The 20634-nt window shown below is 41.2% G+C and overlaps 1 protein-coding gene across 1 annotated transcript in view; it reads left to right on the top strand.

Annotated features, from left to right (window-relative positions):
* The window catches only part of lrmda (leucine rich melanocyte differentiation associated), a 217917-nt gene that overhangs the window by 145450 nt on the left and 51833 nt on the right, over positions 1-20634 (top strand). Inside the window, exon 5 of the mRNA XM_085183757.1 lies at positions 3673-3799. Coding sequence (XP_085039883.1) covers positions 3673-3799 — 127 coding nt within the window. The remainder of the gene's footprint in view (positions 1-3672; positions 3800-20634) is intronic.

Raw genomic sequence — 20634 nt, 5'->3', positions numbered from 1 at the left:
ACCACCACCCATCGCTCTCACTTTCCCTCCCCTGCTCCCCCCTTTTCCCCCTTCTTCTCGCATCCTTATCTTACTGGTAAGGAAAGCTGTTCTGTTTTGACTGACAACGTCTATGGTCCTGTAATGTAATATTCATAATGTGTCACATAGTAAAACATCAATTTGAGCGTGATGCAGATTTCATGTCTGACAAGGTTAGGCTGTATGCAGGTCGTGACAGCACTGGCCTTGGGCAATAAATACCCAGCCCAATGCCTCAGGAGCTTTTGGTCTCTCAAGTGAAATACCCTGGTGTGCTGCATCGGTGCCCCAATTAGTGCAGTGACATAGAAATACACTATTCGCACAGCATTGTGTAGTCTGCACGGGAGTTTAGATAGCGTTCTTTTATTAGGCAACTGTACAAATGCTCAGTGGCCATTCGTAGTACTACAATAACAAGAGTTCAGTTCTCTAATATTATACATAAATAGTGGGAAATGGTTATTCAGCACAGGACTCCTCAGAGTAACTTTGGTTTAAAATGTTCTGGCAGTATAATTCTCTTTAAAATATTTCTAATGTACTTGTAATCCCTTACATTATAAGACGTCATCAATTTTTCCAATTTCTCCGCTGTGGCTGATCAAAGAGATGCTAATGATTTCTTTTCTTTTCCTTCACCCCAGACATTACTGAGTGTAATGATTGTTTGGAAGCACTTGTGTTAATATTCTTTCAAATAATTTCAGCTAACAATTAAAATGAACTTTCCTGATGTGCCAATAAACACAGTGAAACAAACGGGTATAAAATGTTTGTTTTTGTTTAGCTGGAGTTTAACTTGTTCTAAACTTTATTCAATCTGGAGAATAAAGTTTGCAACAAGTAAATGAAGGATAACTTGGGTTTTACGAATTTCAGACAATCATTAGAACTTAAGGAATTCTCTAACAGACTTCCCCTTGAATTTAATGCACCAATTAATGCTGCCATTGTAAATATCAAATGTTTTATTATTTGACTTTTATTACATGTGTGTTATTGCGTCCCATGCCCCCTTAATAAAAAGCAAATTGCACTGTTCTAGATGTTAGTCTCGCTGTTAGAACCAGATATACTTCAAAGGGTGTCAGAAGCCATATTTTGGTATTGTCAAAGTATTCAGTAGCTACTCTTTTTCTCTTTCACTAGTCAACATATCCCAACCCTCCACCACAACCAAGCCCAACCCTCCACTCTACCCCCTCTGTCTCTCTCGCTTTCTTATCCTCCCTCTGTGGTTGAGTTGAATCATTAATATCCCCACTGGCTGACAGAGCCTTGTCATCTGCTTTGACCCTGTGATGGTAGGTTACCTATGGAGAATAACCTCTCTACATGTCTCCCAAGGGCATCTTCACATTTCATCATGAAAATGCCCTGAACAAAGTCTTTCTACATGGAGGGAGACACTGGATTGGGAAGGGGCCTCTTGGATTTGAGTGGTGGAGCTCTCACCAGCAAAGGAGCTCTTTTTTAGTAGCTAGGCCTCATTTCTAGAAACATTATTTGATTTATTCTCAGCTATAATAATCCTGGACAACGTGCTTACTTTATTTTAGGAAAAAAGAAAAAAATTCAAGTCCAAGAATCCCATTTGAATCTTGGGTATCTGTCATCAAGATATTTCAAATCGGTTTAAATTTATGGTAGAAGAGAGAAGCAAACTTTTTGGATGTCAAAAATATCATGCACAGAAGAGTTAGACCAGCTGTTGAAAACACTCTCCCCTCTAAAGGCACGCTTTCTATTGTCTCCAATACCACAAGAACTGCCATTGTTACTTACTCATTGTTCTAGTCTGGCACACTATTAAAAAATCAAATACAGTTTTAATTCAATGTTTTTTAAGTCCTTTTTACCTGTTCCAGTGGTTTATCAGCAGGTGCGTAGTGTCATTTAGGGTTGTCACTATACTACAGTTTGTACTTGTCAATACAACATACAGCAAGTTTGTGCTTGCTTCTGGTGACTTGACACTGTTTTGGTGTCAAATAGCATTGTAAAATATTCTTTCTGTCTAGACATAAATGATTGGTTCATCCTAAGAAAACAATACTTTCTAGAGCATGACAAAGTTTGCTGCCAGGCTCCCAGATTCACTTTATTGTTTTATCATTAGCGATAGCTGCTAGCTACTTTTTTAATGCTACATTAGCAATATAGCAATGATAGCATTTCATGATAACATCAGTCGTCTGCGCAGTTATGGGTAAATGCTTATAGTTTAATAGCTGACAGTAATGTTCAGGTTCAGGTTAAAATTTAGGTTGACAGTGTTGTGAGCATCAACTTTTTTAGCTATTTGCAACAACGCTGTGTGAAGTTGTGTGTGTGCTAGAGGATCCAAAGACTGCACAGCAGGTAATTTGTATATTTAAAAAAAGAATAGAAAAATGCAAACGAACACTTTTGGCTGTTAAATTATTCACAAGGGTTCATTCCATATGTTTGATTTGGCAAATGTGGAAGCTCAAGCTCATGCTGCCACTTAAAAATAACAGGCAGAGCTAAGTTAAAAATTTGAGTCATCAAAGTTTCAAGTTGAGCATTTTACATTTTTGACTCATCTTAGAGTGTGTTGAAATTCAAATTTATTTGAATTTATTTGAATAAGTTATTCAAAAATTAGAAATTTCTCAATTTCAAGTTATGAAAGTCAAGATTTTGACATGCTAACCTAAAATTTTGACTTACAGATGACAATTAGTTTGATGATCAATTAGTAAGTCAATATAGGTGTTTTTGTTTGTTTGTTTGTTTTTGCAAACCTTGTGTCAAGGCTTGAAGATTTTTCATATAGAAGCGTATATTTGATCGTGTCACAGGAAAGATGAAAAGTGATCATACATTTAGAAATGCGGTCTTTCTATTGATGATCATTTAAACGTTTGTCTGTTTGCTTTGCTTTGTTTTTTCAGACTGTTTTAAATGTTTTTTTTTTCCTTAATTTTGCACAAACATATTTTATATTCCGTGTCAGTCTAAATGTAATCCCCCTCCTTATTATCCTCAGGTGTTGAAAACTTTACACAGGCTTTGCCATCTCCCTTCATCGCCATCACCATCATCAATTTGTCACGGCTCTCTGCACACAGGTCTTGTCTTTGGACATATCCCCCGTCCTTTCTCACCCTCCACTTAGGTGCTGTATGCGTGTCCTTTTTAGCTACCAGCTTACCCCTGACATACCGGTTCCTCTATTCCTGCCTGCCAGTGAAAGGATCTGTTGTCATCTGTGTATTCCAACCATTATCTTTTGACGTTTCTCTCCCTCCCAATGAAAGACAGTGTGTCTGAAAGCTTAGAGAGATATCTGTGATGCTTGCAGAATGACAGCTCCAGCAGACGGGTTGTATCTTCTTTCATGCTATTTATATGTCATACTTTTTCTTATCAGCTTTGAAGGTTATTACATACAAGAAAATATCACCATTAAATCTGCATCACTATTAAATCTGAGTAAACATGGCTTCTTTTCAACTTTTGTTGATGCCTGCATTTACATATTAGAATTTGTGTCAGTTTGATTAGTGTATCACGGTTTACACACTTCCTCAGATAGTCTGTCTCTTTGTCAAGAATAGACCTACAAGGAGGCCTTTTATGGCAACAGTATGTTAATGCTCAGTTTTTCCTGTCTCATTACAGGTACTTTGTTCTGTACAAGTTGCCACAACTGAAGTTTCTGGACACCAGGAAAGTAACCAAAAGAGAAGGGATGGAGGCACAGGAAAGGGGCGCATTCATGAAAGTGGTCAAGCCTAAGCCGGAAGCTGTAAGTTATGTCTTTTAGTTTAGTTTTTTTACACTATTTTAAGTAGCAGAACCTCTAAAGAACTGAATGGGTTTGTCACTTTGTTCCCTTTCCTATTCTCTTCCTTTATCCTTCTTTTCTTCCTTTGCGTGCTTGACTGTCACTCATCCTTTACAGAGGTCCTAGAACTGTGGCCCTTTGAAAACAGTCGGTGTCTCCCAAGGCCTAGAGTGTGCATGCGTGTTGCATGCGAGTGTGTGTGATTATGGCCTGACCTGATTTTGTATGCATGAGCCCAGATCAAAGACGACGGGCGGCTGTCCGGCCACACTTGTGTTTCCAAGTGTGACGTGGCTGGAGATTGGAGTGACAGCTCATGTACATGCTGCTCGCAATCACTTAATTATCTCAAGTCAGTGCATTCATTCATCCTTGTCTTGTTTGGGACCCCAATGAATAAATACAGTATAAGAAGGTTTGCCCCTTTTACTTCAATCCCCTCGTCTTGCTCATTTTGTAATGCGCTATAAATGATCATCTTTTGTCCACATTTGATTTCCTGTAACTGTAAGATCATGAAATATTTACTGTTGGGATCAGCTTAGCTTTGTCATTTCAATGCTCTGGGGCTCCGACAGTCAGCTTGGGAGGTAAAAATGGATCCAGAGAAGGCATTCGGTGATAAATCAGAAGCATGTGAGTTAATGTCGGGTTTAAAAGTGCACGAGAAAAACAAAATATTTATTGATTCAGACAATGAGCTAAGATAGTGTACTCTTTTAGTGTCAGATCATGCTACTCTTTGTTCTTGATTCTTCATGCAAGTGGCAAGTGAGATAGCAAAACACTAAAATAATTTAACCTCCGTCTGCCATGTTTGGTAGATAGAGAAGAGTGGAATGAAAACACTGCTCATCCACTTTATATAAAAAGAAAATGGGGACCTCTACAATGCTTTTTGGCAGGATAAAGTCACTTTTAAGATTTTATTTACATAGCCTGTCAGTGAAAAAGAAATGTTTGCTTTTGTCGCCACAGCCCTAGATGAAAGGAAAGATAATCACTGATTCGGGCTGACATGATGTGTGTGTTTTTGTGTCTTTGCGTCTTTGAACCTGCTGTATATGATTATTTATTCCCTATGCAAAGTAAAAGGTTACAGCTTTGATGAAAACGCGTCTACCGAACATTTCGCACAGTATTTTGTGCGCCTGATCGTACTCTTTTTGTACTATGTACACTACCCTATTAGCAGTGTTGGACTGCTAATGAAGAGCATTTTTGCCTGGACATATCCTGAGTGGAGGATATCACGGCAGCATTTCCATAACATTTGTTTTGAGTTAGATGAGACGTGATGTGTCAACTACCGCAGACTTGATGAGGCATGAGTACCTCCCGGCTTTAATTGTCCGCATCATCAGAGTGATTGTAAGCTGACCGATAGTGCGGGCCACCAATTAGTGAAACGTCTGCAACAGAACAGGAGATTGGGAAGAGATGATGGCGTAATTAGATATTTGTGTTTTCTTTTATGTCTGGTACAGCAGGGTGTTGCTCATAGCACTGGCTCGTGGTACAGTGTCTGCCATTAGTTTCATTACAAAGAATGGTAATTAGATGTCTCGCTGTCACTAACACTACCATTCGAGTCTCAATTAGTGCAAGTACTGGGGGGTGGGGGGGTAAAGGACCACGATTGTGATTTAAGACATTTATTTATGAAACTGATTCGGGGGGTTTGGAGGGTGGGGGGGCTCTGTGTTCATTTATTATTTATATGACACTATATGACAACTATTCTCCATATTGTTAAGAGTAAACTGAAACCTTAATAACAGCAGCAACTGCAGCAGATTTACAGTGATACGTGCCCGCTTTTGACAGCACAAATTTAAGGAAAAGCCTCTTTCGTTCTCACTGCTTCACGTACAGTATGTATTGGAATAGTTAATGGGCTGGCTTTGAAAGAGACGGCGGTGAACTTTCGAGACCTCACTTGAGTCATATCAGAGTGGAATATGACCACAATTTAAACTCCTTTTCAGTCATGCCATTTTGGCCTGGCACAGAGGATTGCCACATGTTTCTGATAAAGCAGTTATGGTCTTTAGCACAATATGAACACCATAACTTTTCATACATTCCCAGTGTTTTTCTAAATCACAACCAGACATTAAAGAGCTTTTTTTTTTTTTATAAAGAGAGGCAGACACATGCAAAAGCCTGTAATGAGATTTGCAAGTGCAGAATTAGCAAAGGAAAAAAGATGTAGTTTTTAGAAAGGCGTTAAAGAACCAAACGTTTGTTGTGAAGACGCACAAAGTCTGACACACAGGAAATAAACTCACATTTGGGCATTTGTTTAATTGTCACTGGGTCGTTAAAATGCATTTCTGATTTTAAAGCATAATAAGCAGTTGGGCATGAAATGGAAGCAAAATGACTAAGACTAGATAGAGAAACTGTACAAATACCTGAGGTGAACAATTAAAAAGAAAAAAAAGAAAGCAGAAGGGATGATTAGTGTTTTCCCAAAACCTCAACACTGAGCAGAGTCAGAGTGGAAAAGCCTTGAGCTGTATTTGGGGAAATTGGGCGTGTTGGAATGCAATAATGTGATAATTCTCTTTGAGGACTTAGAGGTCATGGAATGAAATGGCGTCAAACCACGTAGAGCCATTTGGACCGTGCTGGGCTGCTTTTGGAAAATGCATGTGGTACATTTTGGCTCAGTTAGGCCACGCCACTTCCGCGCAGCCCACATTATGCTGTCGAAACCCTTGGGTTAAACTGGCCATGTCTATCAAAACACTGTGACAGCACTTTCTGTTTTCAGATCCCAAGTAGAGCTTTAAAAAGTGCGTAGCGAATTTAACTAGTAGAATAACATTTACTTCTTGCCTGATGTTTAAGAGCGTTTCACAGTGAGTGAAGTAACTCCACGGGCCCCCTTACTGGTAGCTACGTCAGCCAGTATAAATGCTCCTCGGATGTCACTTAGATTTTGCCCGGATGAAGTATTTGACTTGATTTTCTAGCATGAAGACAGTTTTTTTTTCTTCCCCCCACATCCTTCTCGGTATAATGTAAAGCAGACTGCATTGCAGGGTGGCTTGAGCCAGCTCCCGGGTCCCATGAGTCTCTGCACACTGGGTAACGGTTCTTCAAGGGAATTGACAATGACAGAGCCAGGAAAGTCCTCAAGTGGATCTTTTCAGTTCAGTTTTTTCTTCCCAAGACACTAACCTGTTTTACTCTGCAGCCCACAGTGGTTCATTTTAAGTTTGCGCTAAAGGGAGCAGTTCAAATCTGAGCTAGGCTACATCATTTTAGAGCCATGATTGTGCATTATGTGATGCACGATTCTGATTTCGTGTTTTATTTTTTTATCGCATTGCAACTCTGCAAAAAGAGGCAGTATTTTGCTATAGGTTGGTTGTTTAGCTTCCTTAAATGTATGCTGTGAAGAATGTTTCTATGTTCATCTCACTGCTTGAGAGTTATGAGTTCCCCCGAAGCTTTCAAACATAACAAACAGTATGCAATATAGCACTTTGTGAATGTGCCTTCAGTGGGTTTGCTGAATCATTTTACTGAACAAATGTGTCCTTAGAGAAAACTCAAACAATATGGTTCACAACGGGGAGGGAATATTACCCAGCAGATTGCCACGGAAGCATGTTTATTACCACTCTTTACCAGAGATGGGCGCGTTACTGTAATCCGATTACTTTTTTCAAGTAACAAGTAAAGTAAGGGATTACTACTACAAAAACGGTAATTAGATTACTGTTACTTTCCTGTAGGAACGCTGCGTTACTGCGTTACTAAAACTGTTATTTTTTTTGCGAGAATGTCTCATGACAGTGACGTAAGCAAGTGCGACGTTCGTGACAACAGCTGTGTGCAGATCAACAGTGGATCATATATCGAGTGCGGGAGAGAGTATGAGCGTGCAGCGTTTAAAGTGTGGAAGTACTGACCTTGCTTTGAGTTTGATTCCATAAAAAGTGACAAAAACATTGTGTCCGTTGTGCGTGGGAAGAAAACGTCTTTTTACAGCGAAAAAAAAACCTAAACGTCCAAGCAAGCACCGAGTGCGCTACGACGTAATGGGAAATTCACAGAGAAACTCACAGATTCTTCTACTGACCGCTGCGGCACACCTGCACCATGGCACACCTCCGCCTACCCCAGTCCTCCTTTGCAGGTGAAAATAGAGCAACAGGACCGCTAGTCTTTGATTTTATTTATTTTCTGCTGTGCTTCACTTGCATCTATTTGAAAGACTGAGTGTAAACACACACAAAAAAATAATTTATTTTATGTGCTGGAATGTTCAGAAAAAAGGTTTAAATGTTAAACAAATTTCTTCCAGTCAGAGAATGTTGCATATAATTAAATTTTTGCTTCATGCATAAAGTTAAAAGATTAAAACTAATAAAACAAGTTTTAAAAAGAGACTTTTCCATTTGATTACATTTTGTATGATGGATTATGCAGAAAAAGTAGGAATGCAGATCTATCGCTTTATTACCTATTCAGGTTGTAAATCGTGTTTTTAAAAAGTAACTAAGTAATTAATTACTTTTGAAAATAAGTAATCAGTAAAGTAACGGGATTACTTTTTTGGGGAAGTAATCAGTAATTAGTTACTGATTACTTTTTATAAGTAACTTGACCAACACTGCTCTTTACTAGGGGTGGGTTTTTATAATCGATTTATCGATTAAAATCGATTCTGGCTTGGATAACGTAAAATCGATTCATTAAAATCCTGAATCGATTTTTTAATATAAATTTATTTTGCCCGAAATGCCAGAATCTGTGGTGAACAGTGTTGGGCAAGTTACTTTAAAATAGTAACTTAGTTACATTACTAGTTACTTCTATCAAAAGTAACTCAGTTACTTCAAGTTACTCGTTACTTTCAAAGTAACTAGTTACTAGGGAAAGTAACTTTGGTTTTACTCAGAATTCTCTTGTTAATGTGTTGCTTCCATAACTTTGCCAGTCTTCTAGCTTGCTTACTTGCCACAAGTGCACTGTGCCACCTACCAATAGAAAGGAAAAGATAATGTGCATATTTCCACGAGAGAAATCCCACGCCTGGACCGTCATTGACTGCTGCCATGATTCTAGCCTACGTCACAGCGTCATGTGCGCCTTTTACATCCAACACAAAACCTGCAGTCGTGGTGCTTTCGATTGTACTCAGAACTCGGAAATTCTGCCTTCTGAATAGGAAGATGTAAGTAACACCAGACTGCAGATGAGCTGCATACAGGGAAGGACGGGGACAAAAAATTGGCCCGGGCATTTTGACTAGAGACCGGCCCGCCATTATAGGAAAAATCATAAAGCCTTGAATGAAAACAAACGCTGTTGTGACAGTGATGTTCACTGTTTTGATGGTATATATGCATCAATCTATCAATCGTTTGTTGTAAGATTCAGATAATTATTTTTTAAAAGCTAGACATTTTAAATGAGAATAAGAAAGAAAAGTATTTCTTTGTGCCCACCTCTCCCTGTTAATGCCCCACCTGGCCCCCCTGGCAAAACTTTGCTAGATCCGCCCCTGCACAGTTACCAGCCGTCAGCTACCTAAAAAGGATCCTGGGGTTATCTGTTTCTCAGAATCAGTTCATAACTTCCCTTCAACTCATTCATGTCACCTAAAAGGTAAACCTGTTTCTCCATCACCTGTTCAGCTCTGATGATTCAGTAAGGACATCTCCTGGTTTCATCTTCATGTTTCCCTCTCACCAGATAACCAAACCGATATCATGACCAGCAGCTATTTTGCAGCTGTGGCTCCAGCAAACATCAGCTGATACTAGAAATTAATATTAAATAAGTTCTAACAACAGTTGATCAAGCTTAAACGTGCTGCTGTTGTTTAACGCGACATCGGCTGGTTTCCTCTTTCTGGCGCAAAGTGGGCGATAAACAAACAAGAGAGCCGATCAGCTGATCATTGATCAGTTTTCATGATTGAAGTAGAAATGGGAGAGGGAGGGGGGAGAATGAAAGAAGAAGAGGCAGCTGTGCAGCAAAGACAGAATAACTCCAGCTTTGTGCCTTTTTCATTGTAGCTGAATTACGGGACAAACTGTTCCTTTTCAACTCAATAAGAAACGCGTAATATTTTCTCTGGAATACCAGACGGGACGGTTGGCAACTCTAATAACTTATGAACAAAATAAAGTTCAACATTAACTTCATAGCACCCACCCAGCTGTATAGAAACTCCGTCATGCTAGCTAGCACGCAGTACGGAAAAAGTCAGAATAACGAAAATAAACTCCACCTAAACTTGGTTTATATCTGACCCAGATAGACTGCAGGTCATAACTTCTTACCTGAAGTTCAGTTCACACTTGGACCGGCGGCCGCCTCGGGTCTCTTTTCCTTCTGCGTCCCCTTTCCCTCATCCACCTGCTGCCTCCACCACTTGCTAATGTTACTGAATCTGTGGAAGCTCCGCGATAGCCACCACACGAAGTAACGAGTAACGACCCTATCTAAATCCCAGTAACGACTAACGCGTTCCTCATTTTGGCATAATAACTAGTTACCGTGCTCGTTACCACAATAATAACGTAGTTACTGTAACGCGTTACTTAATAACGCGTTAGTCCCAACACTGGTGGTGAAATCTCACAAAATTTCAACAACCACCAAACAGCTAAGACAGTAAATGAGAGCAGGATTCTGCACAAAGACGTAAACACACAGCGCAACCCGCGGATCAGAATCAGTTAGATGTCGCCTTTCTCACGGTCGGGGCTGAAAGCCAACAGCTCGCTGATTCTGATCTGTCGGCGGGTCCGCGCTTTGTGTTCACGCCCTTTATGCGCTGATTCTAAAGCTGTTAGTTTGATGTCTCTCCAAACAATATTGACTGAACCAGCAGCAAAAGAAGATCCAAACTACGCTTCACATAAACATCGTCATGTATTCACTCTGACTTTTACTGTTTTGCTTCCACCAGGATGCACAGCTCTCTCGCGCGTGCGCGCGTGCTCGCGCTCTCCCCCCCCCCCTCTCCCCCCCCCCCCCTCTCTCTGTACTGTTTTCTGCATTATTTGCTTGCTTGTTACGCACAAGTCTACCGTTGTTTACAGCGCTGTCGGCAGACGTTTTTTTTTCCGTTTTATATACTTCTGAAAAGAAAACCTAATTTCTTCCGTTCAATACTGAACAAATTTAAAATTTTTAAAATTATGCAAAATGCAAAACGCTCAGCCATGTCTCTAATAAAACCGCTGTAACTTCAGAGGTAATGTTCATGTGTTGATAATGGTTTTCTTTCGTTTTTTGATGTACTGCAGAATATTTTTATAAAATCCCAGGCCAGGAAAATCACCTTCATGTGTTTCTGTGTTTTATCCTCAGCTACTTTGACACAAAGGCATCTGCTGTGATACCTTTGATAAAGTCTTGCGTGTGTCAGCTTCCTTTTTATAGATACAAAAATATGTAAATGTACTGATCTGAATTATAATATTTCTGACTGTCAAAATTCCCAGATTTCAAATCGAAGTGAATCGAATCGAATCGAATTAAATCGAATCGTGGATCGAATCGATTCGGGACCTTGTGAATCGGAAATTGAATCGATTCTAGAAATCAGTGACGATACCCAGCCCTACTCTTTACTCTCCGTTTGATTCTCCATGTGCACCAGATATTATACCTAAAGAACCTGGAGTTGACAAATTCCTGCATCAAATGAAGTTGAATGAGGAAAGAACTGCATAGTAGTAGAGGGCAAACTATAACTACACAAACTGCCTCTCTGCCTTATGTTCGCTCAGATGAATTCTCTTACAGACTGTGATTTTCTTGCTTTTAATGTCTGTTTTCTTTTCCAGCTTACATAATGTCTTATTATCTGTTAATTGTGTCAGACACTCCTTGAGACGCTGCTTTTTAACGATAACGTATCCTAAATCTGAAAACAGCTGTTTGCAATTGTTTGAGTGTGTTTAGTTCATACAATACAAAAAGCACAGTGCTTGCTTTTGTCAGATACTTCCAGGGTACCACATGTTCGATGCGTGTATCAAACTGACTGAATGGCGTATGCTTCCGTGTGAGCTTTTCTCTGTAGCTGACTGCTGAAATACGTCCAGAGTTTGGACCAGTAGAGCGAGCTCTATCCTGAATGTTCTGGCAGCTTCAACTGAGAGGTCACGCAGGGGTTATAAGCTGGGAAAACAACGGCAATTATAGGGAGTGACTCACACTGTCCACATAAATCATCCAGGCCCTGCATATCATAAACACACTGTAAAACTTTAAAGCACAATTAATTGTAAGTAAGTGAGCCAATATTGATTTATTGCCTCTTTCAAAGCATAGAGACACGGGGTGCATGACCTGAGTGTCACGTCACTCTCACAGGCGAAAAATGATCGATGTATTATTCACTTTTTTTGGCTGAACGCAGTGGATAAAAACAAACGTGTGTTTTCCTAAGGGCCTTTATGAGACACTAAAGTGGGCCTCGTTGCATTAACTGCCTCTCCTTCTGCTGGCATCCGGCGCAGAGAAGGCACCGCCTCTGCGGTGAAGCATTTGTTGTCTCGATGTCTCTTGTGTTCGGCGGTGGAGTCTGAGGCTTGTCAGAAAGCAGGCCGAGGCTGGCCAGCAATAATGAGATGTCTCCCTTTTTCTATTTTCATGTTAAGTTTCATAAAGTTTGACAAATCATGTGATCGGTCATATAACCTTACTTTCAAAGTTTTTAAAAAAAAGAAAGTCTTGGTTAAGCTTTTTATTACTTTAATAATATTAAGTGTCTGGGATTGGCAAGCTACGTAACCTGTTTGTCCTGAACATTAGTTTTCCAATGAAATCCATCATAAGGCTTTGGGAATGACAGAGTTTTTATTGTAACTCTGCTGATTTCAAATTTCCTTTTAAATGTAGAAATGTGCCGGGGAAACCCCCACTTGTTCCTTCCAGTATCACTGATCACTTACTTTATAATTTTTGGACATGTTTGAGGTTTTTCTCATATGAAAATGTGCCTCTTAAAACAATGTCTTTTTTTTCATTGCATGTAATAGGGCTGCAAATCTCTACAAACCCTGTACACGCACTGTAACAACAATATCATTCCACTAAGGCTTCTCTTCAATTACACTTCTTATCAAATGATGGTTTTTAGCTATTGCATCGTACAGCATCCCAGTGCGTGGGCCTATCAGTTCAGTCAGAGATAATCCTCCCTGTTGGTCTCTTTGGTGACAGAAAGATGCTGCAAGTGTAATAAGAGACAGTTGGCTTAGTGTTTTCGGAGCTCGGAGGGAAAAAAAATCCATCTTTCTTTCTCTTCTCCTGCCCCACCGGATGCTTCTGCGAAACTCCAATAAACTTTAATTCTTTCAAAGAGATCTGTTATTAGTTTGCTTGTCTCTTTTAGTTGAGGTTGACTGTACACATTAATCACGGTTTCAGCACTTTATAGTTTACTTTGAACTTGATTATCATGTGCCCCTGCTGAAGGCAGTTTTGGTTAAACTTACTTTCTGATTTTTATTTTTATGAGACAAGTCAAGTGATGTTGTGGTTTATGGCTTGCAGATGTTAATTATTTGTTATTTATAAAGTTACATTTACTTTAGAGCTTTGAAGCTCTGCTGGATGATGCAGGGAAAGTCCATATAAAGCGAGACAGAATAATTATTTTCCTGTATGCCAAGAATTGGGGAGAATCGTTTTCTGCAAAAAAAGTTCTATTACGATCGCATGAGGTAGGGTGAGGGTTAGTGTCAGGGTCAGGGTCGTCAGCACCTAGACCTCAGAGGGCTGAGATGAAAAACATGGTGCTTAGAACTCTTCCCTCTCTCCCCCAGTGCGCTGGATCACTCGAGCTTTAATCCATTATGCCAGTTGTCTCTGTTGTTCAGTGCGGTGTTAATGGAGATGGAGTCATCTTTCAGCAACAGTGACTTTCATGAGCCGGCAACAGAGGACAGAGCCAGAACTGAAAGTCCCTCCACTGAAGTTTGTGCTTACACAGGCCTTCTTTGTGGTTTTTAGAGCTTGTCAGACATGTCAAGCACAGGCTAGAAAAAGTATATTGTTTCCAGGCACTTGGATTCCTTTCCCCCTGACATCTGCCACTCTGCCGAGATGATAAATTCTTGCCTCATTAAACGTGGGTGTGGGATTACAGACTGACAACACATTAATCACTGGGCTGGGTGGCAGCAGCCCCGCACCAGCTACAGGCATTGTTAACCAAACTTTTCTAATGTGTCACTCTCCTCCTTGACAGCCCATAATCAATCATCCTGATTGGCAGGGCTGATAGATTACACTATTTATACTTTGTGTAATGAAAGCTAGCGTTTCCACCTACTGTCATTGTCGAGACGATGATAGGCCACCTCGTCCAGCTCAATGGGAACACATACAAAAAAGAAACGGAGAGAAAAGAGCGGGTGGGCAGACCTTGGCGTGCATTGTGAACTTTCAAAGAGACACTGTTGAGTTCCAGGGTGGGTGGGTGCATGGGTGGTGTGATGTTTGGGGGGGATACCACACAGAATACCCCCCCGTATTCTGTGTGTCCGTATTGTTCACTCTACACAGTATAGCTTAAAGGAAGTCTTCGCACCATCACCGAGTTATTGTCACGTTTGTCGTTATCAGCGGAAGGCCATGCTCTCACAGGTAAAACTATGCTTTGTCTGTGTGAGATTAACTTTCCCTGTGACCCCGTTGGCGAGGTGAGTTTTTGTTGTCAGAGCGTCTTTTCTGGCAGAAAGTGAATAATTTACACATGTATAACAACAAAATGACAGGACACCATATACGGTATCTGTGTGCTTGTTAGTGTGCACGGGTCAGCAGGACAAAGGATAATGGATTTCCCTGTTTCCTTGCTAAGAGCGTTAGCGCTATGTTACAGTGCTTTACAACCCCCCAGCAGTGGTTTTTTTTCTTTTCTTTTTTTTGCATGGGAACTGGATGAAATGACACACGGCTGGTAGCCTTCAAACATAATAAGGTTAGATTTCTTTTTGTTCATTTCAGCCATATGTCTTTGTCTGATATTAGAGATGTCCTCAGCGCACAGAGTGAGGATATTGAATATGATCTCTTACAGTAGTTGAGAGGGTGCCAAGCTTTTTGAGGAGGGGAAAAGGGTCCATCGTGTTTTTGACAGGCAGTAAATCTGTGACTGTTTTTTTTTTTTAAAGCGATGGCGCGCTGTCATGAAATTAGTTAACTAGACCATATTATGGAGAGCCAGGTAATTTACCCTCAGAGATACAATCGCAGATAACTAGCAGGAGGCCGCATCCCTGACCTGACATTGCTTTGTGTATAATGCAAAATCTAGTGACATGCTCAATGGGTTCTGTCAGCTGCAGGATTGAATTCTCTGCCTACTGCGTCTCAGTTTGGAGCACGCTGGTCAATTATTTCTGAGGCTGTCAGTGCATAGGGAGACACTGTTATTTAGTATGTGTTAACTTGGCATCATTAAGACACTCAGCTGACAGACAATAGCACACCTGAATGTTATTTATTTTGATTCCCGACAGGGGTAACCTTCAAACGCGTTGACCTCCTCCAATTTTGCGTTTTGTGAAATCCCACTCGCTCCATTAGAAACGGGAGCTGTCGAGACAGTAGGGAATCAAATGACCACAAGTCGTCTAATCTAACACAGTAATGTGCAGGAGAAGCTTCCATTTGTTTGGACAGATTGCTCTGATCACATGGTGGCAGTTGAGTGCCTGTATCCACGCTTCTGCACCAGACGTTGTTGTCCACACAAAAACTTAAAAGCACACACTGAAATGCCATATTATCATAGATCCACGTTTTCAGCTCACGAGCAGAGTATTGAACGCTCAGGAATAGATGCGGCGGTTTTGCGTCGCGTGTTTCTTTTAAAGTGGTCCTTAGGCAGTAATGTTTTCTAACTTTGCTAGTTTTTTAAAATAATAATGTCTATAAATAACAGCTCATTGGTATTTAAAGATTATAAAACACAGGGATTGAAATGTACATCCACCACATTTCAGTTAAAATCTTAAGGGTGTTTTTTGCCCAGTTGATGAAGTGAAACAGTTTAAAAGTTTGAACTCCAGAAAAACGAATTACCAGGCTTCCATGCTTTGCCTGTACACATACACATCTTCCAACACCTCCACCACCAACCATCCAGCACTGGTGATGAATAGGAAACCTGATCAAGCAAAGCCTCAGCATCACCTCTGTACAGCAGGATGACATGATTAGGAGGTGACAGCTTCTGTAACAACATCTCTGCATTTATCTTTTTCTGCTCTCTCTCTCTCTCTCTGTCTTTCACTCTTTGTCACTCTCCCTCACTCACTCGTTCTCTCTCTCTCTCTGTCTCTTTCCTCTCAACAAGTCAGACTACTCTATAATTAATGTCCCTGAGGGCTATCCGCAGGTCAGGTAAGGGGGGGTGCTGTTGAGACAGGTAGTCTTGACACCTCCAGCTTTGTAGCTTCTGCATGCAGGCGGGTAGGTGGCTGAGAAGGGGTAGGAGAGGCCACTGATGAGGGCTGGAGCATGTTTAGGTTGGAAGCTAAGGCGGGAGGAACACTGCAGGTGCAGGAAGGAGGTCCAAGTGTGCAACCTTTTCACCTGAGAGACAAAAAGGTTGGTTTCACAGGATTAACCAGTCAAATCTGGCGCATTAAAGGCTTAGCTCATCGGGAGCTTCACATTTGACTGACAGGGAGATCCCACACGTGTTTAAACTAAGAAAGGCGGTTTAAAATGGGATAAAATTTTGAGGAGTGATTAAAAGAAAACTTTGTTTTAAAGAAACCTGAGCTTGTGAAATCCTCAACTAGTCAAAAGTTCCCCTAACACTTTCATTCTTTGTGGTGCTTGTGTGCTGCTTACAGGTTGTTTAGCACTTCTGGTTGTATAGAAGTTTAAAGTGAGCCCCTTTACCACTCCACTCTTATGTGTCTTTACAACATTCACACAGTCTCCCTCTCTGCATTTCACAAACACGGCAGCCGCCCTTTTCCCCGACAATCACTCTCTGAATAGCCACTTATCCCTGTGATTTCCATTGGTGAAGAGGCTTTTTTTTTTCTTTTTCCTTCTCAAGTTTTGAATAGAAGCAGAAAAATGGAAAAGATGAGCGGGGGTGATGAGCAGGGTGATGGGAGAATTGGACAAAGGAAATTAAGTTGAGACAGCGGAGGAGAGGGAGACATGCTTGTGGAAATATGTAAAACACAGTGGGGTTGTCCAGGGTGCACTATAGAGGTCACTGCGAGGGCAAAGGGGTCAAGTGACACTCAAACAGCATTTTCGTGTCATTATGGGAGTGCCGGAAAAGGCTGTGAATAGATTGGCATAGGGTTACAGGGCACTGATGGACAGTGAAGTGGGTGAAGGACCTTAATGCCACGATGTTTTAGTGGCACTCATCCACAAAGAATTTGTCATCTTCCTTTGGTTGTGTTTTTGTCGTGAGAGCTTAGCAAAGGTACTAACTTCTATTTTCTGAAACCTGATTAAAGTACAAGATCTATCACGCTTTACGTCCTAAAAACACAGTATTAAGCCCCTAATTTTATCAGCCTGGCATTTTTTGTTAATTTTCAGTGTCAAATTATTTTCATCTCTCTGTGTTTATCAAAGGAGATGTAACCTCTGACAGCTTCATTCGCTTTCTATTTGTAGTTGGTGCTCTGTTACGAGCTGACAGATTTGTGATGTCTGACTTCTGCTGTACTGTACCATACTTAAGAAACTGAACCAGAGCCAATGAGCTGCACGATATCCTGTGAGATCTAATGCAAGTTGTGATTGGTAACGCATTTTATTTTACCAACTTCTCCAAGCAGTGTAGAACAAAGGTTTGTCGTTTCATCAAGTCTGATTAAGTGAACACAGGAAATACTGCGCTGTAGTAGTGGGTGGCAAACAGAGCCATTTTGACAGGCAGCGGAGCTCTATTTCTCCTTATTACTGTTTGTTTGTCTTTCTTTCACCTCACGCTTATAAACAGGTCCCACGAGTGCCAGAGATGTCCACGGCCAAACTGAATGTATTGACCTTGTAGCACCAACTCATTTTGTCCCATTCTGTACGATCTGTTTGTTATCTTGTTAAGACCTACAACTGTAACCCGCAGCCTAAGACATTCAATATATGATATAATGATACTTACCCCTGGGGATCACCTGATATGCTGTTTCCATGCAGGAGGGAGATGGATAGGGCACAGCGGGCATCACTTCCTTGCGTTTTGCTTGCCAACTGGCAGAGTCCGCCACCAGACATGTTCTTGGGTAATTCGAGAGGTGGGCTGAGCTGCGGCAGCTATGACTTTCATCACACCTGTGCTAAAAGCCCAGAGAGGAGCAGCTTGCCCATTCTACCTACTATTTCCCCCCCCCCCCCTCCCCCGCCAGTAAGGGAATATTGAGACTGCAGCAGATCAGATGGGCTCACATCCTGTCAGACTCATCAGATTTCAGGACAACTGAGTGCTTTTGTCAGCTGAATTCCAGACATCTTCTTCCTTTCTTCGCAGAAGGGTTTTTCAAAGATAATGTGTCTCAGGACTTGACCCCCCTCAAAACAATACCATCATTGATACCGTGATGACTCTAACTAATGCTAATGGTGTACGGTACATAATTCATGAGATGTCAGTTTGATCAAAATATGAAGTCCTTAGCCTACAATCCATACCAAACCAGCAGGGCAGAAAGAGGGAGACAACAAGTCTGATGCTCCTTTCATGATCTCTCAGCTCGTCCTCTTATCTATTGCAGCTTGTCTCTCAGTGCCCTCTGTCATAGATGTCATTCTTCCGTGACACCTGTCTGCCCTCCCTTCTTGTCTCACTGTCCCATCTCCTTCTCTGTGGGGTGGAACTGTTTGTTTTCGGAGGTTTGTTTATAGGGGAAGGAATACACCGCTGCTCCAGGCCCCCGTCTAGTCTTTCAGCTCATCACACAAAACATGACAGCCCTCTTTCTCTTTGGTGCTGAGATGAGCCGTTTCTCCCGTCCCCATAGGGAGTCAAAATTTTTCAGTTTCGCTCCCTCCTTCTTCAACTTCACTCGAACACAGCCGATCGATATTGTGTGAGTGAGCGAATGCTACCTGCTTTGGGCCGTCTGCACAAACATTGTGTAATTTGGCAAGTGATGTGGTTTGAGGTTATATACCAGTATATTTGAAAAGGAATGAATGTTTCACTGAATACACGTATTTCTAAGTAGTTTTTTTTTCACACACAAGCTGTCCTTGAATGGAAATTCAGTATCAACTCAATCGGGCTTTTTCAGATTTGTTCCAAGGCAAAAAATTTACAAACTCCATAAAAAAAAAACAATCTAGTGGCACAAAAATCCCAAATCATTAAATACTTATTTTCTATCATTTTTTTTTTGTTCATTAACACTCCGCAATGCCAACGTAATCGGTTCCATTTGGACACAACAAGTTGTAATTACGGCAATAAAATTAGGTCTTTATTCTGGTAAACATGAGCAGTGAAAAGACTATGATTGGCCTGTAAATGGGAATGATGTGAAATCAGTCACTGACAACTTGTAGCTTGTAATTATACTGTTTTCCTGACACACTGTGTAATTATGTTGTTTACTTTAGCAGTGATCTGTTAAACACTTAAGTGTTCCCATTTATAATATCTGTGAATTCGGTACATTGAAAATGCAGTTCAAGTGTATTTTTTGTCACAGCCGACCCTCACAACCAGTAAGTGTTAATAGAAATAATCACACTGGGTGGCCTACCACTGGCCATCAAAGGCCTTCAGTGCTCCACCCAGCAGGCTGGCTCCCAGTTTCACTCTTTTTTTAGTAGCTTATTACATTTTTTCATGCTTTTCTGTGTAATTTAGCTTTCTCTTCAGAGCATATCAGCACATCAGATAACCCCAAGGTATAACAGTAAATCCTTGAGTTCACACACATACGCAGGAGTTGTGTTTGTCTTGCTGGTGTGCGCAAGTTGTGTTTCTTTTTCTTTTTTTGTCTTTATAGCATGGAGTTAAGACTGAATCAGCTGTTCACACAGGCTCTCACATTGCGCACACACAGGCACGATACTCGGGCTTGTACAAAGGCGCAGTTGCACAGTAGCAAACACACACATTTTTTTTTTTTTTTGCACACAAAACACTCACACACCTAAAGAGGGGGCTGTGCCTCCGGGGGCCACGTCAGTTACCTGCTGACACACAGGCTAGTGATTGATGAGACGCCGGGGGCGCTGGAGTAGACTTTGTCAGCTGCTCATAATTTATACATCTTATCTCCATCAGAAGAAAAGACAGAATGCCGCGTTGTGTATATGGAGATGAAAACACTGGGCTTGTTTAGGCAGCGGTGACAGGGTAGCTGCTAGCTGTTAGCCGTGGCGCAGAGTGAAAACTCAGATTGCTATCTGTTAGCTTTCTCACCAAGTCCCTCTGTGGCCAGAGCCTTCACTCTTTACCTGTGATGAATCCTCTGTCTGTCAGTCATTTCCACTCACTTTCATTGCCTCTTTCCCGCTCTCTCTCATGTTTCCTCCCTCTTTGTGTCTCTCTCTGTCTCGCTCTCTCGTGTCTCTATTTGTCTGCTGTGACCCTTTCTCTTTTTTCTCGTCTCGCTCCTCTGTCTATCTCCTGTCACATTCTCAGGCCAGACAGGTCCAAGCCTCTGCTGAAAGCTGCTGGCTCTTCCTCAGTCCACTCACAGGGCGAAGGTCAGGACAGAGGCATGGCTTGAGTTACAGAATAATTAGCTGTGTCGGTGTCATGTTGAAATCAGTGTTCAGGCGGTGTTATTTAGTACCGTGCAGCTCTG

This window comes from Neolamprologus multifasciatus, chromosome 13 (genome assembly GCF_963576455.1).
Source record: "Neolamprologus multifasciatus chromosome 13, fNeoMul1.2, whole genome shotgun sequence".
Lineage (NCBI taxonomy): Eukaryota > Metazoa > Chordata > Actinopteri > Cichliformes > Cichlidae > Neolamprologus > Neolamprologus multifasciatus.
This window is presented reverse-complemented; position numbering and strand designations above follow the sequence as displayed.